Source organism: Gadus morhua, chromosome 1 (genome assembly GCF_902167405.1).
Source record: "Gadus morhua chromosome 1, gadMor3.0, whole genome shotgun sequence".
NCBI classification, from domain to species: Eukaryota; Metazoa; Chordata; class Actinopteri; order Gadiformes; family Gadidae; genus Gadus; species Gadus morhua.
Genome location: NC_044048.1, coordinates 5,132,082 through 5,158,754, shown reverse-complemented (window position 1 = coordinate 5,158,754; position 26,673 = coordinate 5,132,082). Strand labels below are relative to the sequence as shown.

The window sequence follows — 26,673 nt, the reverse complement described above, 5'->3', positions numbered from 1 at the left end:
CTCAGGCTACACCCACTCACTGTCACCGTAGAGGGCTGCACAGGCTGTATGTGATTGATCACATTTACAGTATCTCCATTTGACTGATCGATTATTCCAGAACCTCAATATGTATTGGTTTTTCACTTTCAATGAAAATGTCCTTATCTAAGTGTGGGCACACCCCATAATGTCCTTATCTAAGTGGGGTCACACCCCATAATGTCCTTATCTAAGTGGGGGCACACCCCATAATGGATGTGTGCCCATACTGCCCCTACTGGCATAGAGTACTTTGGGCTTGCTTTTGGAAAAGAAGATCCTCAGAAAGTTTATAGAAATAGTATTTAGTTAGTTTTTATCTGAAAAACGTAACCTAGAACACATAACAGACTATGATTAAAGCCCCCTCCCTACCGCAAACACACACACACACACACACACACACACACACACACACACACACACACACACACACACACACACACACACACACACACACACACACACACACACACACACACACATTAGGCCCCTCAGAAGCACAAGCCAATCAGGGCGGGTGGTAATTAGTGTAACCATTCACACCTGGACCTTAAATCCTCAGCCAAGTCCTCAGCCGGCCGTCAACGGTGAGGTAATTAGCTGTGTAACCTGCAGGCTTGACCCCTTCTCTTTGCATGTGGAATATTTTGACAGGTGGACAGAGCCTGCTATTCCACAGAATCTATTCAACAACAAATCCGACTGATTCAAAGCTGGCCGCTCAAGATGTGATGTGTGCTATGTTGGTGCTTTAAAATAGAACCTCTCTCCCTAGAAAAATCCCCAAAGTGTTTCCCCATGTGAGAAGCTGTCGTACGTGTTGTCCCATAGCCCAGAATAAAATAAACTCTTTTTTTAAATCGGACACTAGGGCAAATTTGAAATGAGATCACTGGAACGCTGTTCATGAATTAATAAAATGGAATAATTAATGCTGGGGCCAGCCAGGCTATCCGTCTCCACGCCCCCCCATCCCATGAACCCCCACCATCCACTCTGAAAGGTCAAAGTGAATCTTTTACTTATTCAGTTTATTATCTCCTTCCCTGCTCCAATGCCACGCATGGCTAATGAGACGCTCTCGCTGAAACCCTCCCTCGAAGGCCACCACATCGACGCGCCCCCAAAGCTGAGACCATTGGATTATGATTCCCTCATAGGTACTCAGTCAGTCTAACGGCTTGTCAGGCCTCTCACGGGTTGTGGCGCCGTGTGTCACTCCTGGTCTTCAGAAGAGGTGGGGAGGACGGATCAGATCTTTATCTGTGGTGATGTGTTGACACTGGACATAGCAGTACCCCAAGATCAGACAATACCCTTTCCGTCTATTCCCTGTCGAAAAAAATTCATACAACTCTCCCTAAATGTTCTTGATCATGTATATAGTTAAATGTGTATGAAAGTGTGTGTGTGTAAGTGTGTGTGTGTGTGTGTGTACAGCCACTTATGTCTATGTGTGTTAATGTGTGTGTGTGTGTGTGTGTGTGTGTGTGTGTGTGTGTGTGTGTGTGTGTGTGTGTGTGTATGTGTGTGTGTGTGTGTGTGTGTGTGTGTGTGTGTGTGTGTGTGTGTGTGTGTGTGTGTGTGTGTGTGCATGGGTGCAAGTGTGCATGCACATGAATGTGTGTGCTCCTGTATTTCTGTGTGTGTGTGTTGTGTGTAGGACAGAAGTAGTTGTCCCAGATGATCTCTGTAGTTGATCGTTTGTACCGTGTGCTTCTCTCCATCACATTCCAGGACCCAGATCAACTTCACTGTGGCCATCGACTTCACAGCATCAAACGGTGAGTGATAAAGAATGAATGGAGGGGGTTATCCTCTAGTGGATTGGGTTGAACAGCCATTCTTCAAGCATTGTTAAAAAATATGCAATCTAATACATGATGAACAGGCATATGATGGAAAGAGGGAAATAAAGAGATGGTATGATGGAGACAGAGAGGGAGAGGGAGGGAGGGAGACCTGAGCGAGGTGTCGAAAGGAATTGAGAGAGTGGGAGAGAGAGAGAAAATGAGAGAGAGAGAGAGCGAGAGAGAGAGAGAGAGAGAGAGAATGAGGGAGAGAGAGAGAGAGAGAAGGAGGGAGAGAGAGAGAGAGATAGAGAGAGAGAGAGAGAGAGAGAGAGAGAGAGAGAGAGAGAGAGAGAGAGAGAGAGAGAGAGAGAGAGAGAGGGAGAGAGGAAAGAAGGGAGAGAGACTTGAGAGAGATGTAGCAGGAGTGAGAGAGACCCCAGTTGCTGCTGAAAAGGTTTTCTATTAATAATGCTCAATTTTCACTAAAGGCCGTTTGTTAGCCGAAGTTAAATGCGAGACTGGTATAGCGCCATAAAGACCCTAATTACATTTAATTAAACACTCAATTCACCTTGAAAACTGAACAGCAGAATGTCCCCTTAGACGTCTGAAAAAGAAAGAAAAAATCTGATATAGAGTCTGACATATAACCAGAAACCTACAATGCTATATACAATTCTAACATTCAACCAACACACTTGAACTTAACTCACATAAACGTAGATAGTCTCTTCAAATGGTCAACAGACTGCATTCTCATAGTGCCTTTATCCACTGGTCACTCAAAATGCTATGCAATTGTTGGCTAACAATCACCAATCCATGCACACCTTCACACAATGACAGTGGTGTCAGCCATGCAAAGCGACAAACAGCTCGTCGGGAGCAGTTAGGGTGAGGTTTCTTGTTCAGGGAAACCTGGACACAAGGAGCTGGGGATCGAACTACTGAGCCACTGCCTCCAAAATTAGGATGCATTGCACAATAAAGTGAAGGTCACGCATTGGTTGGACACGGCAGCAGGACTGTGAACAGTATGGATGGAACCATGCATTGGAGTCCGTAGTGATTCATTAGAGAGAGGTGATTTGTCGTTGTGGTTGGCTTTTAAGGTGGCTATAAGGACAGACAGTCATTGATCCGTCTCCTGTCAATGATCTGTTTCTGTGATGGAGGGCTGAGCGGTCAACGGCTCCTCTAGTGCTGGTGGTGGTGGAGGGGTGGGTTGGGGGACAACAGGGGCGACCACTTGAAGAACCATCAAGTCACAGCAGGGCTCAGTCCTCCAAGCCCTACCAGTCGTACTCGTAGTCTTCCAAGTCGTACAAGGAAAGGAATGACACTCAACTCCTCAGAACAAACACCATTAATGCTCACAGTGAACACGATTCCTCTCGTGGATTCCTCGACGTTGAATTTATCAACGTCGTCCTTAAATTCAAATCAAATTGAGTTGTTGTTTACTAAAACCTATGCCCAATCTCTCTTGAATTTTTTTTTTAAACCAGCAATCATCCATAAAAAAAAAGTACCCTAATATTTGTTCATTCAACCTAGGAATGGAGCTGTCTTTATCATCATTTAGCAGATACCTTTATCGAAAGCAACTTGCAGTGAATTCATTTTTAGATACATTATTTGTTATTATTATTATTATTATTATAGTAGAGATTGGGTTTCAAACCCAGAACCTTTAGACTCCTTCAGACTATGCAACTCCACATTTGATTTATTGCATGGAGACTGTATGTAGAATTCACAGACGACGTATATACAAGATGCATATGTATGAGTCCAGCGTCCATCCCTTCAGGAAACCCATCCCAGTCAACATCGCTGCACTACATGAACCCGTACCAGCTCAACGCCTATGCCATGGCCCTGAGGGCGGTGGGGGAGATCATCCAGGACTACGACAGCGATAAGATGTTCCCCGCTCTCGGCTTTGGAGCCAAATTGCCACCTGATGGGCGAGTCTCGCATGAGTTTCCCTTGGTGAGTAGAAGCTTCAGGCTCTGAAAAAAAAATACACTTTGGGTTGGCATTCTTCGGATTCTTAGGAGTAAGGAGCAAGGGGTATATTCTGAAGCTCCCCACTGGTTTGATTTTCCTGTACAATTGGAACTGAGGAAGGTAGGAGAATCATTCCATCCATCCATTACATTTCCTGTGCCAGTTTCCCTGTGATTCATGCATGCATTAGCCCCTTGTGTCCTATTTTTCCATGTAATTACCTGAATCTCTACGATGACCTACTGAGATACTTGTTTGGCGGCTCTTCTGCAGAATGGGAACATAGAGAACCCGTACTGTAACGGCATCGAGGGCATCCTGGAGGCGTACCACCAGAGCCTGAAGACCGTGCAGCTCTACGGGCCGACAAACTTCGCTCCCGTTGTCAATCATGTTGCAAGGTGATGGAATGCATCGATGTGGACGTGAGCGGAGGCTTGCATCCATGTACTGCAGTACAGAAGCTGCGGATGGGTTTTAGATCGCCCCCTGTATAAAGGGAACGCGTTGTTACAGTGATTAACAAACGACCCTCTCAACCTCTCACTCAGCATTATAAGTATAATTATAATTATATAGAGTTTTATCTACAGACTCTTGATGAGTTGCTGTGTCTCTCACACATATTGATGAACTCTAAGGTGTCTCAAATCAACAAGCCCATTGATTATGAGTGCCCCCACAACTGACCTTAGTGAACCACTTCCACTACAATTGACTAATTGTTTTTCTGACAAAAGTGACCGGACTAAATTTCATGTTTCAAGCGCAGACTAAAAAGGATCTACCACACTTGTTATGAGATTAGATATGGTGACAGTTGCATACTAATATCCTTATATAACGGCCCTTATCTAATGAATAACAACCAACAGATATAATGCAGAAATCAGCATGGGAGAGAGGCTACAGACAGCGGCTTCCTCTTCAACACACAAGCACATTGATAGTTGAGAGGGGCTTAACTATAAATGTGCTTGTGTGTTGTTTTTTATTACTGTCCTCACGAAAGAATTAAGCATCTGATTTGGCCGGGGGTCTTTGGTGATTAAAACGAGAGAGAGAGAGAGAGAGAGAGAGAGAGAGAGAGAGAGAGAGAGAGAGAGAGAGAGAGAGAGAGAGAGAGAGAGAGAGAGAGAGAGAGAGAGAGAGAGAGAGAGAGAGAGAGAGAGAGAGAGAGAGAGAGAGAGAGAGAGAGAGAGAGAGAGAGAGAGAGAGAGAGAGAGAGAGAGAGAGAGAGAGAGAGAGAGAGAGAGAGAGAGAGAGAGAGAGAGAGAGAGATGTTTAGCGTCTGAAAAGAAGAAACATACTGGGGAACAATAGGAAGTAGTCTGACTAGCATTTTTTTCGGTAAATCACACCACTCACTCATATTGTTATGCTTTATTATTTACCCCCAGAGTCAACAGTTCCTTTCATAATGACTGTGATTGAATTATGCTAATACATAAGGATGTTTGAGAGAATTGACGGCATAGGTTGAAGAGGCTGATGGTTTGGTGAGAATACGTGAGTGGGAAATCCATTATGCATTTCCAAGTGTCGCAAATATCTGCTATTCCAAACAAGTTTTAGCTGATCAGTCTTGTGTGTGTGTGTGTGTGTGTGTGTGTGTGTGTGCATTTGATGTGTGTGGGCATGTGTGCGTGCAAGTTTTTATGTATGTATGCTTGTTTGTGTGTGTCGGTGTGTGTCAGTGTGTGTGAGTGTGTGTGTGTGTGTGTGTGTGTGTGTGTGGTGTGTTGTGTGTGTGTGTGTGTGTGATTGTGCATGCTGATGAGTGTCTGTGTGTGTGTGTATTATCCAGGTATGCCGCCGCGGTGCAGGACGGATCCCAGTACTTTGTTCTCCTCATCATCACAGACGGGGTCATCTCTGACATGGCCCAGACCAAAGAAGCCATCGTCAATGTAAGGAACTGCTTGTGTTTTTTTTTATTTAGAGTTGCTTGTGTGCAGAGGAGATAGACTCACTGCACAGAATCATGGAATGTTATCCTTACTACTAGGTCCACTGCGCAGCGATCTCTTCCTGATCATACCATTCATAATCAGAGGTGTATTTTTCATCTTAGAATCCAAGTGGTATGGTCTTCTATGGTCACATCAATCAGGTAACAGGTTGAACAACAATCGGGGGGCTTTGGGTTTTCAAGCAGTTGCCCTCCAAGGTATTGAGTATAAATAAATGTGACTTTATTTATTTTCTGCTTTCTCTCAGCCCTATTCCCTTCTCACCCCGTTCCCCCAACCAGCGGCTGCAGTCTTGCTTCTCTCTCCTCTCCTCGGCCCTTTAGAGTTCCGTTGCCTGTTCCTGCATCGTGAGCGCCAGGGCCACAGAACTCCCAGCAGACTGGATTTAAAGGGAATTTGCGACTGTTAATCAAAGCGTTAGAACAGCCACACCTTCCTTTTAAGATCTTGCCTGCTGCTCTTTCTCACTGGCTGCCCCCCTCCCCCTCTCCCGCCTGTACCCCCCCTCCTCCCAGCTGGCAAGGCCGGCTGCTACTGCTACAGCTACCTACGCTACAGCTAGCCAGCGCTACTGCCTCACGTCTATCAGGAAGGCCAGCTTACAGAGGCTGTGTCCGGTCTGTTATGAGGAACTGAAGGAGTGGGGGTTAAGAGGTGCAGTAGCACACCTGGGCTCTTGAATGTGTGGCTCACTGTTGCTGTGTTGTACGTCTTCCCACATTGTTTGCATACGCACAAAAACACTTGCACACACACCTGGGTGCTTCTTTGTGTTTGTGTGCTGCTGTGATGCATGTGCACGCACTTGGGGAGCGCTGTGAGATTAGATAAGAGAGTACAGTTACTGATCTCTCAGCGGTGAAATGTGGCTGCTGTTCAGAGAGAATCTAAATATAGAGTCAAAGGAGAAGAACGTACGTTATTGTCCATAAGTGAACAAATATGACAGTGTTTGATGTGTGCATCGGGAACTGCATGGACTTGTGTAGACAATATTGATAAAGGTAAAAGTATAATAGTGACCCCAAATTCACACCAATCCCGTCAGATAAATGCGTAATTCCACACACGTCCAATTCACATCGTCTTTGCTACCCTCATTCAATCAAACAGGCCCCGTATACAGTCAGTATTTATTATTACAGAGGATCATTGCTGACTTTGCCCAAACATATTTTCCGAATGCGGCTCCTCCTGGGTCCAGTACCCCAGTTCCCTCATTAAATGGACACATACTTATCCTCCATCTCCTCCTGCAGTTATATCAGATGTAAGGCAGCAATTTTAATCCACCTGTTGACTTATTAAATGAACTGATATAAAACAGACATAATAACCCACGTTTACTTGAGATGAAATTGCCTTGTCCAACAATCAGCAACAAAGTATAATCAAAAAAAAAAAAAAAGTGCCTATACCACATATAAGAGTTAACACAAATAAGTGACATGGATGAGCACAATGAAGATCCATTCTACTCAGACAACAAAAAGTACCTCTTTCTCTCTCTCTCTCTCTCTCTCTCTCTCTCTCTCTCTCTCTCTCTCTCTGGTGGTGCACGCACACACACAGATACACACTCTCAAGCGCATTGCCAGTAGTCACACACAGGCAGGACTCGATGCGGGCGTACACGCAAACTCACATATAATGCAGTATCTTTTTTAATGACTGTTGATTGATTTGGTCATGTGGTGTCGTTGCAGCTTGTTGCGCTTCTCACTCAAAGGTAGCGGAGGGTGGCCGATTCCCTGATCTTCACTCCTGTGTTTTTCCTATGCTTACGTTAGCCCAGATATATGCTCACGAGCATGTGATCGATGTTCATGCCCCAATTCAAGCTTCCGTGTGTGTGTGTGTGCCGTCATGTCTGTGCGTGGGAGGACAGACAGTGACAGTGGCTGTGTATAGAAATAGTAGCCGAGGGCTGTCTCTGGGTGTCGACAGAAGCGGGCCTGCCCGGCTGGTTTGTCATGTTGTGGTTGCCTGGTGGACCAAACGAGGGAGAAACATGGACTCATAGCAAGCTGGTAGTGCTTCACAGTTACACGTTATATCCCTTCTCTCATTTGTTTCATTCAGCTAAATATGCTGCCAGACTCAGTGTCACTCAAGTTAGAAATGGGCCCTATTCTCCTCAGCTGTCCTATATTGTACTGATGCAATTTTTAGTCATAATACATTATTCAGGGCTTAACTGCTGTTGCCAAGGGTCCGATTTTTTTTTCTGTCCTACAGTTTTTTCAAAGATCTCTCTCAATTGCATACTTCTATAAGCCAAGTATCTTAATCATGAGACAATTTGTATGTTTAATTATAATGTATTTGTATTTGGTATTTATTAAGACTTATGTATCATTTTTCCTATTTCTACATTTCCGCGGCAGGAAGTTCTTGTGGTGATGAAAGCTACGGCAATGTCATGTGACTTAGAGGCTCGGGAGGGGCCTCGGGGGGAGGCGACAGGGGACGGTTGCCGTGGCGTTTGATGTCGGCCCCTCCTCCGCCTCCCCCCCTCTCCCGGCTTACAAACGGCAATACACACATCCCACTGCGCGGCAACGAGCCACGGTCCCAAACTACCAGTGCATCACCGGATGTTTCATATTATTCCCCCAAAGCATGTCAAATGTTTTCTTACAGCTGGAATTAGATTTTAAAAAAATCAACAAATCTCAAATACTTCAAATGCTAGATATGCTCGGAAATATTTCAGCATTGATAATGAGTGGTTAAATTAATATGATCCAGGCCCTCTATCAGTGAGAATGAAGTGGCACATTTTGTGGAATAAAATGTGCAGAACATTTGATAGCTGTCACAGGCACGTTATTGTGATTGCTATTGAACTGCATTGTCTATTGTTGGCTCTTGGGTGGTGATCCCATCCTCCACCGGGCTCATAGGCAGCCTCTTGGTGAGCAAACACAGGTGTCATCTACAGATAAGAGTGAAGGAGGAGATTAACTTCAAGCCTCCATAAAGCACCTGTGAAAAGAGGAACTGGAACAGTTGGAGCATTTGAGCCAAACAACACACAGGCTCTGTTGAAGGAGTCACAGCCCCCCCCTTGGTCGGGTGGATCTGGTTCTAATAACCATCCTCCCTTAACTGCCTCTCAGATAGATGCTGGTATCCGCAGAAGATGCTTGGGAAACATTAGTCCTTTGGGCCTCTGTCTCTCTCTCTCCCTCTCCCTCTCTCTCTCTCTCTCTCTCTCTCTCTCTCTCTCTCTCTCTCTCTCTCTCTCTCTCTCTCTCTCTCTTTCTCTTTCTCTCTCCCTCTCTTCTTGTCTGTGTGGAAATCCATCGTAATTGCCAAGTAAGAGAGTTAAAGAGCTAGGATGAATATTTTGCAATCTTGTGAGCAAACTAGGCGTGCAATACGCTGTCGGAAGACAGTGGCCTCGATGTGTTAAGGTCAAAGTCAGTAGGACAAACTTTCTGGAGTATTGGATAAATGTTTCTCATTGTCCTTTGTAGCATACAAAGGAAACTGAGAAACACGTGGATAAACCTGTTCACATGACCTCAGTGAGACCCTGATCTGTTCACATGTCCCGTGTGAGTCCCTGACCTGATGCATCTCCCCATCCCTACAGGGTGCCAAGCTGCCCATGTCCATCATCATCGTCGGCGTGGGACAGGCCGAGTTTGACGGTACAGTGACCTCATCCTTCAAGTCACATTCATTTGTATTCATTCATTGTTTGTTTACGACCATTTATAACACATATGAACACACAGACAGCTTTACAAACCCATGTTTAAATAATATATTTACCTCATCTATATCTATAACCAGTGATGTTGGGATAAGGTTATAGATATAGATATATACTGTATATATATACTGTATATATATATATATAGAGATATGTAGATAGATATGGCTCTGGTATGTGTATCTATGTGTATCTTTCTTAAATGATCACCTATAGATAGATAAGGCTGGGTGATCATTTAAGAGCTGATTGGAAAGCTGTGTGTGGTCAGTATACTGTATGAGAGAATGCATAGTAGAAACAGACTAGATAAGTGTATAAGATGTGTCTGAGGTTAATTACTGAGTTTATAATTTAAAGGCGGTAACTGTGGAGTCTTAATTACAAAGAGACCTTGACGGGGACCCGAGTGGATTACACATGCGATAAGGAGTCCACCGTCACCTCTCTCCTCTCATTACTCCCAAAGCGGCGATAAGGAGTCCACCGCCACCTCTCTCCTCTCATAACTCCCAGAGCAACTGTTTAGTTCATGCTGCTTGTGTAACTCTGTGCGTGTTTTTTTTGTGTATGTGTATACATTGAGTCTGTGTGTGTTTCTTTGTGTGTGCATGTTTGTGTGTTTACGTATGTGTGTGTGTTTGCTTGCGTGTGTGTGTGCGTGTGTGTGTGTGTGTGTGTGTGTGTGTGTGTGTGTGTGTGTGTGGGCATATGCGTGTGGTGTGTGTGTGTGTGTGTGTGTGTGTGTGTGTGTGTGTGTGTGTGTGTGTGTGTGTGTGTGTGTGTTTTTCCGTGTGTGTGTGTGTGCAGCGATGGTTGAGCTGGACGGGGACGACATCAGGATCTCGTCCAGGGGGAAGCCGGCCGAGAGAGACATCGTTCAGGTATGTGTGTCAGAGGGAGGTGGGAACATCAAAAAAGCGTCCTTATTGCACTCTGCATCCTCCTTTTGCTTCTGTCGATCTGGGCCCCGTTTCCCGATAACGATGGATCTTCGCTCATAAGATCATTCTCCCGATGGATCTTGTGATCCATCGTGAATTTCTTTGTCGCGTTTCTCGAAACTCCTCTTGACATGAACGTGCGTGCACGTTCATGTCAGCACCGTGTCAGCACCGTGTCTACTGACACGGTGCTGAAATGGGCTCCGTAGGAGGGGGAGACGCAGGAATGTCGCAGGAAAATTGTGTTAAAAAGGGTTAAAAATATCTCCCCATCAAGGACAAGAGCAGAGTAGCCTACGAAAAAAATAGACTGCAATTATATGAATGCTAAAGACATTAAAACACAATTGATTAGGCTTAAGCGACATATATCAGTCCTAATCCTGAATGCACTGTGTGTTTCACGGCATTTTCCCCCCTGAAATAATTCCATATGCGTCCCCGGAGTCGCCTTGTTGCGATCAATGCCCGAATCCGGGACAACTTTGACCCCCTCGAGGTCTACACTGACACGGCAGTCATACAGCGCTACAGGCTGCCCAGGGAGGCCATCAGACAGCTGCTTGGGGCGATCAGGCAAGACCTCAGACGTGCTACAAGGAGGAGCTTTGCGCTCCTCGGCCAAGAGCGGCCAAGTGCAGCTCTTGGCCGCCCTCCGATTCTACGCCACAGGGAGCTTCCTGCAGGTGGTAGGAGATGGCCAGGGCCTGTGCAGGGCGTCAGTGTGCAGATCGGTCCAGGCAGTGACATACAGCCTCCTTCGTCTCGTACCGCGACACGTCCGTTTCCACAGCAGAGACGAGATGGGTGCGACCCAAGAGAACTTTTTTCGGTCGTTCCGCATCCCACAAGTGGCCGGAGTCGTGGATGGAACTTTGATTCCAATTCTCACGGCCCACGTTGATGGCCACGTCTACATCTGTCGGAAGGGATATGCCGCTGTCAACTGCCAGGTGGTGTGCGACCATCAGGGCATCATCCTGGATGTCGTAGCGAGATGGCCTGGAAGCACTCACGACTCCTTTGTGTTCCGCGAGTCCTCCATCGGACGGCTAGCTGCAGCCTCCAGGGGAGAGTGGCGGCTCCTCGGAGACAGTGGCTATCCGCTTAGGCCTCACCTGTACACCCCAGTGGCTAACCTGGGAGACGTCCACGAGGAACAGTACAACGAAGCCCACCGTCTGGCCTGGTGCATTGTCGAGCGCACGATCGGCACGTGGAAGTTGCGCTTCCGATGCCTCCACAAGTCCGGCGGAGGGCTCCAGTTTGCGCCAGCCAAGTCGTGCGCTGTGATCTGCGAGACAGCAATGTTGCACAACATTGCAGCCAAGGCTGGGGTGGCGTTGGGTGAACCGGACGAGGACGAGGACGAGGACGAGGAAGATCCGTTTCGGGACGGCCTCCCGGATTACGCTGCTGGTTTGGAATCACGCCAAAGAGTGATCGCGGCTTTTTTTTAACCCCCCCCCCCCCCCCCCCCCCCTCCCCATGTCACTAAACATCCCCGTCAACGTGACCAATCCCCACCATATCCCAGGCTTTTGCCTGCTCCTTTTGCCTTTAATTTTTCTTTCATTTCTTTCATTCATTATTTTGTTTAATTTTTAATTTTTTGGGTTATTTTAGGCTATGTTTTATGAGTAGCCTATGTCACAATCTGCACCAATCCCCCCACTTTCTCTCACACATTTTGAGTGCCCTGCCCTTTACCTGCGCAAACATTTTCTGGACTGTCCCGTTTTATTTTGGCCATTTTAACATCTTTATTAATCAATTAATTAATAATCTTTATTATTCACCAAACTAAGAACATAAAGGCGCAATGCGTTTTAATAAAACGCATCCAATACACGGAATGTCCGATGGTGACGCCACTGAGGCTATAGTAGGATAACGATGCTCTTAGCGTCCTACGAGTACCTACGAGTACCCCTGGAGTACTCGTTAGTTACGAGCGTTTTCACGACGTTCGTTACCAACGATGTGAAAACTCTACGATGCCCTTACGACGCACTTCACGATCCACTTAGGCTAACGACACTTTCGGGAAACGAGGCCCTGATCTCTTACGCTTTAATAGACAAGCTTCACTAAGCAGGCACAGGCCGACACAGAGAAGGAACTTAAGTGTTTTATCAAGGGACTGTTAGCATAATGGGGAACTGCCCACCCATATCTTATCCCTACTTTTAGTTTTACAATATCACTTACACTTTCACACCTGTCGCAGCTTCAAAGAACCATGACTAACAAACAAACAAACAAACAAACAAACAAACACATTAACACAACAACTCCTGTCACACAGAATAATTCTGCAGCAAAGTATTCATGTATTCTGTTTCTTAGAGCAGCACTGTGGAACAGTTAAATATTATTTTTTCCAAAGACTGTATACAGGCATATTCTGCAAAGGTGTCACGTCAGAGATGTGTCGAGGCCTGTCTTGAACAAGTGTGCCTTAAGTTCACTTTACTATGACCCCAGTACAGAATTCACCCAGCATTTTGAACAAAAGTAATGCTACATTGTTTCAGAATGAGCACAAATAGCTGAGTCATTTTACTTTCCGCTCTTAGCACGTTGTCCGCGTGTAGTAAGGTATGATGCAAAGTGATCAATGAAGAGGCAGTACAAAACAATAGCTGCCATGGATCTGTTTTTCCCCGTTGTGGTACATATAACAGACTTTAACTATGATTAATTGTTACGCCTCCGCCAACAACTCCATCAACTCAAGGGTCAACTTGAAATTGCTGTAACCATGGTAACAGCAAAGTTAGTACGCTTTGAAAGAGAAACGCACAATATTAAAGTATATTCATGATGTCAGTTGTGTTTACTCCCTCCCAGTGACCATATGTGACGGTCTGAGTGAGCTCACTGGGGGGTTGAGTAGAGGGTGCAATCTGAACTGGAAACGTCACCCTATCTTTGTTTTCGTTGTAACTTGACTTGAGCCTTTGGTCATTACCTTTATTCAATTCCCGTTAGCAAGTCAGTATCTGTCGCAGGGGACTTTGGTCTTGTGCTCTAATTGTGGCTCAGCGAGTGTTGAATTAGCTTTCCACGTCTTTATTTAAAATTCTGCAGGAGATTACACATAGATGCTACTAGAACACACACATAACTCTACATAATGGTTGCTACAAGCATGTAGCAACTATTATGCAGAAGATTACACATAGATGCTACTAGAACACACACATAACTCCAACACAATAGTTGCTACAAGCATGTAGAAACTATAATGGTCATATCTACCCCCCAAACTAGCATCTAACCTTCTCCTATTAAATGCCCTGACAAACGACGTGAGGCTGGCTTAAATAGACTATCCTTAGCCCCACACATGAGCCAGGCCAAAACAATAAAGAAATCAATAAAAAAAATGCCAAACTTTTCTACTTAAAGAACATCTTCTGGATCATATTTAGTCATGTGTGGAAAGAAGAAGAACTCATAGCTTGTTGATCTGCCATGCTCTGGCTCAAGGATGCCTACAGGTGATTGGTGATTGACGTACTTAGTGTCCAATGCCACTCGGTGGTTCTGGAAATCATTGGCTGAGTTTTTCGAGCCCTGCCCGTTCCACAGAGGGTTGACTTGTTTAATTTCCACGTCAGTACTTCTAACTCAGTGGCTGTAAGTGGGTTATGATAAGGATTTCAAGTAATTTTGCAAAAATGGCCAAAAAAGAGAATTCCATACCCAACCTTTAAGTTTTCCCACGTATATAGCTTTATAGACAATATATTAATATTAACAGTTACTGTCGTCTGAGATTTTCCATGGTGAGGGGATGCAAATATAGACCACAATATAACTATTTATAGAGAAAAATGACCCTGGCAGCCTTGACTCATGTACTGTTTAGGCAAATTTTGTTTCGTGAAAAAAGTTATACTTATATAATTATTTTGATAGCGTAAATAGCTTACAGTGTTTCTAGTCCAGGTTGAAGTTATTGATTGCACAATGTGAGGGTTACCATTGGTATCACTAACATGGCACGCCTCTGCCTTGCAGTTCGTCCCCTTCCGTGATTACATGGACCGGACGGGCAACCACGTGCTGAGCATGGCGCGGCTCGCCAAAGACGTGCTCGCGGAGATCCCTGACCAGTTCATCTCCTACATGAAGAGCAGAGGGATCAAACCCAACCCAGCACCCCCCCCATACACAGGGCCCGGGAACACGCACCACCACACGCAGATCTGACCTAGCCCCGCCCTGTGGTTACACTCCGGCAGAACAGGGGGTGGCTGTTGTTGGCACAGGAAATGACATGCAAGGAACAATATAAGTCGTATTTCCACCTAAGTTGAGGCGAAGGAAGTGTTCATTTTTTTTAGTTTGTAATGAATTTTGTGAATTCTCCATTTCTTCCAGATGAGACACTGGAAATGTTTTTTTGGAGAACTTGAAGCCTTTTAGATTAACAATGAGGCCAGTGACTGTTTCATGTCAAATTTGACGAAGGATCGTTCAAAAGGTCATGTTGTAAATCAAAACTTGTGCCTGTCTTTGGCTGTTCTATAAGTGTATCAGGACAAATGCACCCTAATTTGAACTTTGACTTAAGCCTTGCTTGTCAGTCATTGATGTGGCTTAGTAATGTGATTTTTTGGGGTAATCCCTACTGGAATTGTAAATGTCAAAGTTATTTTCATATTCACATAAATTATGAGAGATGAAAAGGTCCGTAGTTTGTTCTCTTTGTACGCTTGTTAATCAAGCATTCACGTCATGAAATCTGAACTCATGTCATTATTCAGTAAATGGTTCTAAAAGCATGTTGTATAATATATAGTAATTAAATTCCCCATAATCCAATATTTATTGTTGAATGTTATCCACAGTGGCATGGAAGAAAGATTAATTTTTATGTTCAACATACATTTTAAATGTGTGTCTTAAACCGAATCGCACACAGATTGATAAATTGCAAAACATATTTAAACATCATCTGTTTGATTCAACTTTATCATTCATACATTCTATCATCCTCAGAAGGCCTAAACCCTATTAAAAACACTAAATAATAAGCAGGCCTATTATTATCAGCATAACTTAATATTTTTTTTAATTTTGAGATCTGTCAACAAGCACAAAGGATAAGCACATGGGACACACACACTGTAGCCAAAATGTTCACAGAAGAACGGCTGTTATGGTCAAATGCATGCCACATTACAACATCCTGTTGGGGTCTTCTTCAGGTCCATTTATTAAATGTGTGTGATGCTGTAATCAACCTCTGAATCAGGCCCACGTTGAATGAGATGAGGAGGTGACGGGTGATGTGTTCTCTACTAACAGTCATGATGTAGCATACCTAAACACCGCCTATAGCCGAGGCGTTATGGAATCCAAGCCGCTGCAGTGGTCAAGATCTTTTTTATCTTATATGGGAATGTAATAAACAAATCCAATTTAGAATGAACTACAATTTGCTTGAACTTGTTTGTGTTGTGTAATGGGTAGTTTGAAATGGAAGGAAATATCAGAGGTAATATGTGTGTAAGGACCTAGTGTGTGTGTGTGCGTGTGCGCGTGCGCGTGTGTGTGTGTGTGTGTGTGTGTGTGTGTGTGCATGTATTGATTCTCCAACGCTTTTAATATAATACTTTTATGCATATAACTGTACAATATTTTCAGCTTCTAGAGAATACCATTTCCATTGATTTCAGTTTTTAGGTTTGTTTTTTTTGTTATCTATTATAAACCATAAACCCTCCTCTATATGTCACTATAGCGAAAGGATCAACATCCAAAATAAACCCTGTTCTTGAAGTAGTATATAAAATGTGTCTGCATCCCTGTTTTGAACAACCTAACGATGAGAGGTGTTTTTATAGTGCAGTGCTGACATCTGTAGTAATAGTGAACAGCCCATCTGGATTGTATGTATGTTTGAGCCCAACATGGCAGCAAGCTCTGTGGACTGATTACTATTTCTTGTTCTTCTTTTACTTCTTCTCCTGTGCCTCGCAAAAAAAACCTGTTCTTCAAACACGTATTGTCACTATGACCTGTCACTCTACAGAAGTGACAACTGATGCCAACAAGCATGTTCGATGGTTTGTTTTTAGTTTTTTAATTCCCTTTTTGAATAAGTTATTTATATCTCTGGGTTTCTAATGTGCATGGTTGCTTTGTTTAGTTTTTTTGTGTTTTTTCTGAACGGGTTTTTAATGTACATGATTGTTGTCATATGGTGAGTCGTGAAATGCTTTGTATTGGACTGCCTTAAATGAAAATTAATTAAAAAAATAACTACTTTTGTAAGTCATACTTTTGTAAGTGTTTGCTTTAGTCCAATCCAACCAGCACTATTGAAGAACAAACTGTAATTTGACCATAGAGACTTCATGATTGAATTGTAAGTATAGTATAGTTGTCGGTTAAAGTAGACTTTTGAAGACAAGATGATGTTGCCCCAAGGGGAAGCTCGGGACAGGGTGATGTATCTTTAAGGCTTCTGGATGTCAGGTCAGATCACATCAAGGTTTTCCTCTACTGGCTGGACAACCTGTGCTTTATGGACGTACATGTCCATTGGTGAGTAACCCTTCACGACAATCCTTCTGAATGTAACAAGAGAGATTATATACGATGGAGTTGTGCAACGGAATGACGTGACGTAGTTGTGTTGCACTGGTGCAGTTGCTATTGTTTGTGATGCTCTGATGAGGGGAAACTGGTACCAACAAGACAACAACAAGGTGTGCTGCATAATGCCTGACAGTCAGAAAAGAGCTATGGTGATCTATCTCACTCTACACACACTCTCTATCTATCGTTCTCGCTCTCTCCTCTAAACACATGCACATGTAAACACACATACATGCTCATACATGCACACTTTGAAGTGAACAATTTATTCATAAAGTAACATCTCAATGTACAATGTATTAGAGTCACTGTATATGCGAGCAGACACACACGCACACACAGTCTCATACACACACGTATATTCACACACAGATGCACGCTTACATGCACGCAGACACACACACACACACAACACACACACACACACACACACACACACACACACACACACACACACACACACACACACACACACACACACACACACACACACACACACGCACACCCCCAACCACACAAACACAAGCATGCATTATTTACAGTAGTGTAAATTGCAGATTCTACTTCATTTATCATTGCTGAAATATGTCTCTCTGTTGATTGGGGTGGGGCAATAAAAATTCACATCAGTGGTCAAACACTGCCATCTTCTGGAAAAACTGTCATAACAGAATCTACTGAAGATCTTGGGCCTCTACGAATAGTCAAATCTCCTAACCCTTAGGCCTCCTTTCTTTAACCTTTGAGGAAAACGTCATCGGGTCAAGGAGAGATGAAAAGGTGCTTCCTTTCGAACATAGGAAAAGACAGCAATGTTTAAAATGAATTCGACTCCACTCTTCCTAACCGACGTCATTGCGCGACGGCGGGTATTGCTGACCTCTAGCGTCTCTAGTGTGAAACTACAATTTTCCGAAGATTGACTAAAGCAAGCGCTCTTTGATCCATGCGTTCTTGTCGTATTGATATCAATCAGGTTATCGCCAACAGTGAGAATCATTTAGGTCGGACTTGGCCTACGGGAATATTTTAGGCCACTTGAATTCCATTTCACATGTGGAAAAAAAAGAGGCTAAACTTATGTTGATGTTGAAATTAACTGCCCCCAGTAGTCTTTCTTAAATGGGAAGTTGGCATTTTTCTTTTCTTTTTGCCCCTCATTCACTTGTTTAGCATTAGATCGTTCAAAGGGTCCTTCCCTTCTGGACCGATAGGCAGCGGTGGTGTTCTGCTGCAAAACGAAACTACTGTCTGATGCACTATGACGTGCATGCACTAAGACGTACAGGAGACAGAGGTGCGCGCTATTGGCTAGGAGACGTGTTCAGAAGAAAAGCTATTTCCGGACAGTGTCTACTGTCTTTGACGTTACAGACATCTAGACGTTAGCTTAGTGGTTCAATATGCCTCAAACAAAGTCAATGGATACAATCCAGCAGCAGACACTTCAGATCGTCCTCTGCCTCTTTCAGGAGGACCTGGGGTGTATTGAGGTGGATGGAGTCGGCGATGGTATGATTCAACTTTATACACAACTGGACCGTCCGATTACCATCATTTACCGATGGGTCTGTGTTTGTAATTAGGTCAACCATTTCAAGTATGCCTAACCCTAACCCTAACCTCCTCTTGCATAATATCCATTGTTGATGGGTCAACCCTCCATAGTGATGTTCAAACATAAGTTAATATTTAATCGATGACTTAAAATAACACAGACTTCGGTTTTGTCTATGATCGTTTATTTTTAATATGATTTACTTAACCATATCCTAAAAGGTTTTCATTGTTTTAAATTGCCACTCGTATTAGTTACAACCATTTTAGACGGTTTCCAATGGAGTTAGTTTCTCTCCTTCGAAAAGCATCTAAGCGATAGTATACATATATACTTAATAGTCTTAATAGTGTACAAGATGAGGATGACTGACAAACAGCAGCTCTATTTAATAAGCACTGACACTATCTGTTGGTTTTCAATACCAAAAAGTGTCCATTCTATATCGAGCCAGCATCAACGTTTTATTTCTATATAACTGATTATAATGGCATTTTATCTTAACCCAAAAGTAGGCTACTGCAATCACCGAATGAAGTTACATCACAAATCTAAGTGACATATTTCCGGAGGGCGCAGCTGGCTGCATAGTGCTATCAAATGTTATACAATCTAGTGCTCCAATTTAGTTTGTGTGTATTCTTGTTTTTATATTTTGTGTGCGCATGTAATATACCTATTCAGACTAGGCATGTTCATCATGCCACTATGTGGCTTTCCAACAGCTATGTTGGTTATGAGTTATTCATTTGAGTCCTTTTGTTTAGCCTTAGTATGCTCTGTGCCATTTGGTTGATAGACAACGAACACTGTGTTACAGGTGACAAGTTTGACCCTGTTCCGATCGCTAATAAACTGAAGGAGGTGGCAGACCAACTGCAGAAACAGTGGGACAAGGATATCCCAGCAGCACTGCTTCGGGACGCAAACCAAGTGAGGGTAGAATGTGAAATAATTGTTCAGAAAGCTTCCTTTGTAGATTTGGCAATCTTTGGTAATTGCTACATGCATATAATTATGCTTGTTTTAGTGTATCTGTTGTAGTGTGTGTGTGTATTTTTTTCATAGCAAGCTTGTATTCAGCCTATACATTCAGGGAATAAGTGTTTGTTTGTGCATTATTACTTTGGGAAACAATCGTTCATACTTTATGACATCTCAGACGTGTTTTTTTTCTCATGGCTGATGCATGGATACATTCAGTCAACTTTTAGCTGTATGGGATGGCTCTTAAATCTACCTACAGTACCTTTTTTAAGCAAAATAAAAGATTAAATTGCTCATACTTATAACACTGAGGTGCACTGAGGTGCACTATAGCACCCTAACCCTGAGGTTCACTATAGCACCCTAACCCTGAGGTTCACTATAGCACCCTAACACTGAGGTTCACTATAGCACCCTAACACTGAGGTTCACTATAGCACCCTAACCCTGAGGTTCACTATAGCACCCTAACCCTGAGGTTCACTATAGCACCCTAACCCTGAGGTTCACTACGCGGGGTTCCTCTGTCTCCAGGACATCAGCAGTGCCTTCAGCAGTGCTGTGGACAGTATTTGCCTGAGCCCCGGGGTTTGTGAGGGGCTTCCAGAGATGAAGCTGCTCGCAGTGGCGGTGGCCCTAGGTCTCTACCTGAAAACACACGCCCCGGGGAACGTCTCCAACATCCAGCAGGCAACCGCCAGCTTCCTGCGCAGCCGGGTGGAACCCTTTGTTGATCAACAGGGCGGTTGGGTGAGTGTGGGCGCCTGTTGTAGTGGCTGATGCACTCATTAAGTTCCTTAATGTGCAAAGTCTACCCGAAAGCACCCTTGAAAAAAAAAAAAGGCATTGAGAACTTTGTAAGTGTACAGATTCTTTATTAAAAAGGACATTTTATACACACAATACCATCAGTAGATCAGTCTGCGACGCCATTTTGTTTTTAAGAAAGTAGATTGGTGAACACTGAGTTTGCGTGTTGCTGACGGATGTCACAATCTCTGTGTTCGTCAATCTACCTATCGAGTCTTAAAAACAAAATGGCGTCGACGGGTGATCTACTGATGGTATTTTGTGTATAAAATGTCCTTTTAATAAACAATCTGTACACTTACAAATTTCTCACTGCCTCGTTTTATATGTTAAGACCCTTATTATAATACCACAGAAGTGTCTGGCTACTTTTAGCCTTTTAAGTGGTTTAAAATAGCGATTTAGTTTTTACCATAACCAGTGCCCCCATCGTTCAATGTTTATAGTGTTTTGATAGAATCTGCTAAAAATAGCCCACTGAAGAAAGCGTCTATATGCGGTTTTTGTGCTCTAAAACGAATGTTTCAACTCGTGATCATACTAAACATATCCCAAATCCATTTTACACCGGAATTACCCTTTAAGCCTATTGTAGGAAGGTTGTAGGAATTTATAAATTGGAATCAAATCCTTGAGCTGAATGCCTAATTTTACTTGATAACTGTGGCCCTTGTCCCTTATTTCTTGGAAAATGAAAGTGAAACTTGCTGTTGAACTCATTGTAGTCGATACAGTGTTGTGTAAAACCACATCCTCAAAATAAATATATTTTATTGCCTTGAAATCAGGTTTTACAGAGTTCATGAACTGTATATAAATTGCTAGTAACCTGAAGAAGGATTGGATCGAAATTGTGGTTCACAATTATTTGTAATACAACTAATGTATACCCTTATCATTGCAATATTATCTTGGTGAATTATTATCTTTCAAATGTGAATAAAGTCCATTTGGAACGATGGTGGATATGTTTTCAGAGTTGGTTCAGGGGTTCTCAACCTATTTTCTATAGAATAACAATTAGAATAGTTTATGATTTAATGTCCATCCTGTAATGGCCTGTCATTGTCCTTTCAGCACAAAACATTTGACTCAAACTGAGAAAATTCCCTGCAATCTATACAAAATACAAGGATTTTAAGCATTTTAATCTAATTTGAAATGCCTTGCCACAAACCTTTGGGCAACTCTAGGTAAGAGAGTGATCTTAATTGTTAATCTAGCGTCTTGTCTTTCTCCTTCAGGGTGCCGTGGCAGACCTCTGAACCAGCCATGTCGTTGTGACCAACAGTCTGACCTGAGCCAAGACTATTCAAGAAGGTTTTTTACAACCCAGGAGGTCAAAACCACCAGCATAAAACCGACTGGCCTGATCCATACTGATTTTATTGGTTATTATTTTTATTATTCCACTTGATTATGAAGGTTTTTTCAATTTCTTAGCTTTTCTCTAAAATGTACACCATAGAAGGAAAAAGTAAGTTTACAGTAAGAAGTTTACATATGTTTACACATGCACAATCGCGTGATGTGCATGTGAAAAGTGATGACATGATCACCTTTGTTGATAGTAGAATATCAATAGGAATGGGTATAGGAATATGAACACATGATTTAACTGATGTAGTCGGTATATTCAGGTCAGATCACAGGGAAATACCAAGCTTATAAGGAAAATACTTGAAACCAGCCTCTTCCAGGAGACAGCGACCACAATCAAACATGAACCTGATGAATGGGAAGCTTCCTCATGGGGATGTTGTGCTGCATGGCAAACGTATTCCCATACACCACAATGATTGTTATTCCATAAGTGCAAGGTTTAATCTTGTGTAGTGTGTAATGTATAAACACTGTCTACATCACACATCTACGTATCACGGGAGAATCTATATATGTGGCGTTTATCTGTAATGAAGTGAAAGGAACCAAGTGAGTAGAAAAATGCATTGCGAACTACCGTCCTGGTTGGTGAATGTTTGTAAATCACTAATGTGCCTCTGTCACAAAATAAAAATGACTGTCCTAGGCCCATCTTCGTACATTTCTGGCTACAAGGCCCAACCTTTCACCTACAGATTGTGTTTAAAGTCACAGCCTCTAGAGGGCAGCACAATATTAGTAATAAGCAGGCGAGGACAATTAATGTTAATTCAAGTAAAGTAACAACGTGCGTTTCAATACGGTTCACATTTAGTTCCAATAGCACTGTTGATCAAAATATATAAACACAAGATTTAGGGAAGTTGGGTATATTTGAGGAAAAAAACTAATTTGCATATTTGTTGCTATCAGTTAGAGATATTTCATAACTCGGAACCCCTAAGATTTATATCTTTAATACAGGGGCCCAAAACATTGCAAGACAAAGTGAGCTGAATCTGCCTTTGCAGTGTTACATCCGTCAGATTTTCATCAGGGCTCAGGAAGTAGGCCTATAGTTAAAATAGTCTGGCTTACAGAAATGAAAACTCTAGTGCTCCTAGATCTAGAAATAGCTAAATAAGGTATGGGGTACATTAAACCAGTGGTTCTCACCCCCAGGGGTCCGCGGTGCATTGCCAAGGGGTCCGGGAAAAGTTTTTGGGCCAATAGTAACTCTTTTATAACATTACGTCAATCTGTCAAAGCATTCTCAGAGTCTGATAACGCCAAGTAGCCTACTTTGAAGACAATTGTTAAATATAATTAAAAAGGCCTAATACTGATAATCCCACACAAGCCGGAAAGGTGAGGAAGTACAACGAAGACTACACTTTATCTACATTGGAAGCCTTTGGATTTATTGAGAACAGTGGTGGGAAGCCGATGTGTGTCTTCTGTTAGATAATGAAGCAATGAAGGGAGCTTGCCTAATGTTCCCACAGCCCTATGTTCCCACAGTCCTACACCAAATGCCCAATTTTCCCCACATTTCACTGGAACTGGTTGGATCCCTGCCTCACTTATCGGAATTGAGCTTTGTTTATCCCTAACACCTAACCTTCTCGTTAATTTACTATAGAGTGCTTCCAAAAAAATCTTGTGGGAGTACCTAATTTTGAAAATGTCCCAGAAATGTGTGACTAACCCAGATAGCAAAATTGAGTTGAATCAATGATTAAATATGGTTTGGCAGAAATGTTGATACTACGTTGAAGCCTGACATTGAAACGATGTTGAAAGTGTCCCCTCTACTTTTTGTTGAATCAACATTGGATCTTCAACCATATCGATATTGAATCAATGGTGATTCAACCATCATCTAAATGAGAATCTACATTTAAATTTCAATTGATTTTATGTTGAAATAATGTTACTTATCAATGGCGAATCAACCATCATCTAAATGAGAATCTTCATTTAAATTTCAGTTGATTTTATGTTGAAATAATGTTACTGAATCAATATTGGTTCAACCATTATCTAAAAGGTATACTAAATATTAATTTATATGAATTAATGAGTATAATATACATGTATTACAATGAGTGATGGCCATTTTAGCTTGCAGAACAATCAACATCAACCTTGAAATAAACTCTTTAGCAGTAAGACTATCAGCCAAGAGGTGTTTATGTCAATGAAAACAAAATGTGGTATTGTCAACAATAGGACTAACTGTATATAACAACAGACACATTTTGGATTCATTTAGTTACTATGGATAAAACCATTTATTAGAAAAACAACAAAAAACAAAGGCTGCAACCAGGGCCAACCAGGGCCATAGCTCATATGAAGAGGACACTGTGGGAGAGAAGCACAAAGGACAAGCATGTCAGCACTCACGATTAAACATTTTGGCAGAGCAACTTATGCAACAGCAATTTAAGAATATTAGGAATATCAAATTCACCTACATCTACTTTTTCTTGATGCCTCCTGCATGCCAAGGGGCGTTCCGTAGCCAATTTTTGACAATGTCGCTGGAAGGCCTGCTGTGGTGAGTTTTCGGTCACACTGCCTAGAAGCAACTGAAAGACATGAATACAAAATGGTTGTTTAAGGAATGAGAAGATACTCATCGTATCAGTTGGGTTTAACTCAATTGGAACGACCATGCGGAACATGGATATAAAATGTTAACAGTGAAAATGTTGGGTTGCACTACATGTTTCATTGGAATACATTGGAAATGCATTGGAAATGCACCTCATGTTCCTGAAATGCATTACAGGAACATGACTCTCCATGAGCTAGGGGCAGGTGTGACATCTGTCTTTGCATGTTTAATAACATCTAGAGGACACGAGCTTTCAGAAAATGTATGGTTTGAGTGGTTATATTGGCTTTCCCTAAAAGTATAGACCAAAATGTAAAGTCTTTCTACTTGATTCACAAGGCAAATCCTGATAATGACTGGCGTTTCTATACATTATCCCTTACTTAACATTCTGATCAATGTTCAGCATGGTCAGACCTTTCAAAAAAAGGTATTTTTTTGGAATATGGGATGGGGGGGTGGGTGCGCGGTAAGGCCCAGTAAAGCCCGGTGAGGCCCCGCCTATATATGCAGAATGTCTCATTATGCAGCTCAGTTTATCAAACAAATTACCATCTTTTGTCGGACTTGGCTCAGTTTTCAACAACGTTTCCGGCCTCATTGAAGTCATCTTCTTTTGTGATAGGCAGCTGGATGGGGAACATGTCTTGGCTTGTGGCTGGCCCTGGTCCACAAGCTGGGGTCATTGTAGTCTCTGCCAATTCACCCTTGATGAACTGCACATCCCTTGAGAGTTCATTGACAACCAACCAAGCACTTCTGCGAGCATTTTTGTCATCTTTTGGATGCCAAGGTCTTAAATAAGGATAAAAACAAATTGTCAAACAAATTGCCATGAGATAAAAATGTGCAAAATACTTCTGTGGTTACATAGCACAACATTTTCTAATAGACTTGCCTTTCAAAAAGCTGCCCGTTGTCACCATTGCATGGTCACATCTATAAATACAAGTAATTTAGAAACAATTAACAATTCCAACAAGACCAAATAAACCATTACCCGTTTTGTGCATATTGTGGGGCACGAAATGGGGTGTGCACAGAACCATATGGTGATATACTGGTAACCCTGCTGAAACAAATATATTAAATTTAGATATTTGGAAGCATTAACACAACTTTGAGAGGGCAGATTGTGTTGTCAGCTACCAAAGGAGGTCATAACAAAAAAATGTTATTAAGTAATTTTATGTCATGCTAATGTGTCAGTTTCATTGTGGAGTTCTGTGTCCACGGCTGTACTAAAAGTGTTGCTGGAAGTATGGCATCATACCATCTCTCTGTGGGACCTGCAGCTGGTGGGACGTCCCAGCGCCGCCGGCGGATGCTGCCATCATTTCTGAAACACACAAAAGAAATGTAAAAGTCAGTGAATTAAATTATTTTACAAAAGACATACAGAGGCTTATGTGACTACCGACCATTATTTGAGAGCTTACCATGGTGAAATTGCACCGGCACCTGCAAACATATCTGCAAAAGGGGCATACAATACATGTGACTTACCATTTCTTGCCAGTTGTGAGGACCATGCTACTGGAACTCTCACATCAGGCTGGAGTGAAAGAAGTGGTTTCCTAGGTTCACCAGATGGCTCATCAGAGTCCGAGTCTATATACAGTGGATTTTGCCTGAATAAAAATAAACACATCAGTCCATTTTATATCAAGCCAAAGTCAAGATAAAATAATGCTGCTGTGACCTCCTTATTATTAATAATAGATAACTAGTTCAATTGTGAGGGGACACTTACTTTCTTTTTCTTTTTTTACGTTCTTCTTTTTCCTCCTCAGATTCGATTTCAGTGGTGTTGGACACATGGTTGAGTTGTACTTATGTTCTCCTCGTCTAGCTTCTTCATACGTTTCTGGAGAAGAAAGCAACAGCATTTTCCCACCTAGCTCTTAAACTCAAGTCAATAGTACTTGAGAAGTTTCCAGTCAGCAAGCCCATTTCTCATTTCTGTCACACATCTGTCATACATCTAGCATACATCATATACATACATTTTGGCTGTTGCAAAACCTATACATCTTATACCATACCTAAATGTATGCATATTATGTATGCAGAAAGGAAAGATGGGCCACTTTCAAGAGTAAATTGTAGTGTGTATCATACAAGTTTTTCCATTAATTTTCATATGGGTTGTGCTATACTCACGACATGTAATCAGTTGGCGGACATTGCTGTAGGTGATCCATGTGTTATCTGGCTCCTTCCTTTGTTGAAGAGCTTTTGCAA

The 26,673-nt window shown here is 42.5% G+C and overlaps 2 protein-coding genes across 4 annotated transcripts in view; both read left to right on the top strand.

The window, feature by feature from the left end:
* LOC115556095 (copine-5) overlaps positions 1-16,766 on the top strand; it is a 114,907-nt gene extending 98,141 nt beyond the window's left edge. For both annotated transcript variants that reach the window (XM_030373260.1, XM_030373332.1), the window contains 7 exons: positions 1,762-1,808; positions 3,631-3,812; positions 4,104-4,231; positions 5,638-5,740; positions 9,405-9,462; positions 10,338-10,411; positions 14,501-16,766. In XM_030373260.1, coding sequence (XP_030229120.1) covers positions 1,762-1,808; positions 3,631-3,812; positions 4,104-4,231; positions 5,638-5,740; positions 9,405-9,462; positions 10,338-10,411; positions 14,501-14,692 — 784 coding nt within the window. In that variant the 3' untranslated portion in view covers positions 14,693-16,766. The remainder of the gene's footprint in view (positions 1-1,761; positions 1,809-3,630; positions 3,813-4,103; positions 4,232-5,637; positions 5,741-9,404; positions 9,463-10,337; positions 10,412-14,500) is intronic.
* Positions 16,767-18,319: 1,553 nt separating this feature from the next.
* Positions 18,320-22,476, top strand: LOC115545753 (uncharacterized). 2 transcript variants are annotated; one of them, XM_030359187.1, is made up of 4 exons: positions 18,320-18,601; positions 19,468-19,580; positions 20,169-20,384; positions 21,689-22,476. In XM_030359187.1, exons 1-4 carry the CDS (start codon positions 18,493-18,495, stop codon positions 21,707-21,709), a joined length of 459 nt encoding a protein of 152 aa, XP_030215047.1. In that variant the 5' UTR covers positions 18,320-18,492; the 3' UTR covers positions 21,710-22,476. The 2 variants fall into 2 exon arrangements, with proteins under 2 accessions (XP_030215047.1, XP_030215040.1); XM_030359180.1 differs by having other exon boundaries at positions 19,468-19,586.
* The last annotated feature ends 4,197 nt before the right edge of the window (positions 22,477-26,673 follow it).

Coding starts and splice junctions, on each gene's coding strand:
- LOC115545753 (XM_030359180.1), top strand. CDS start 18,493: ATGCCTCAAACAAAGTCAATGGATACAATCCAGCAGCAGACACTTCAG. Junction 19,587..20,168: donor GGGACGCAAACCAAGTGAGG/GTAGAATGTGAA, acceptor CTCTGTCTCCAG/GACATCAGCAGTGCCTTCAG. Junction 20,385..21,688: donor TTGATCAACAGGGCGGTTGG/GTGAGTGTGGGC, acceptor TTTCTCCTTCAG/GGTGCCGTGGCAGACCTCTG.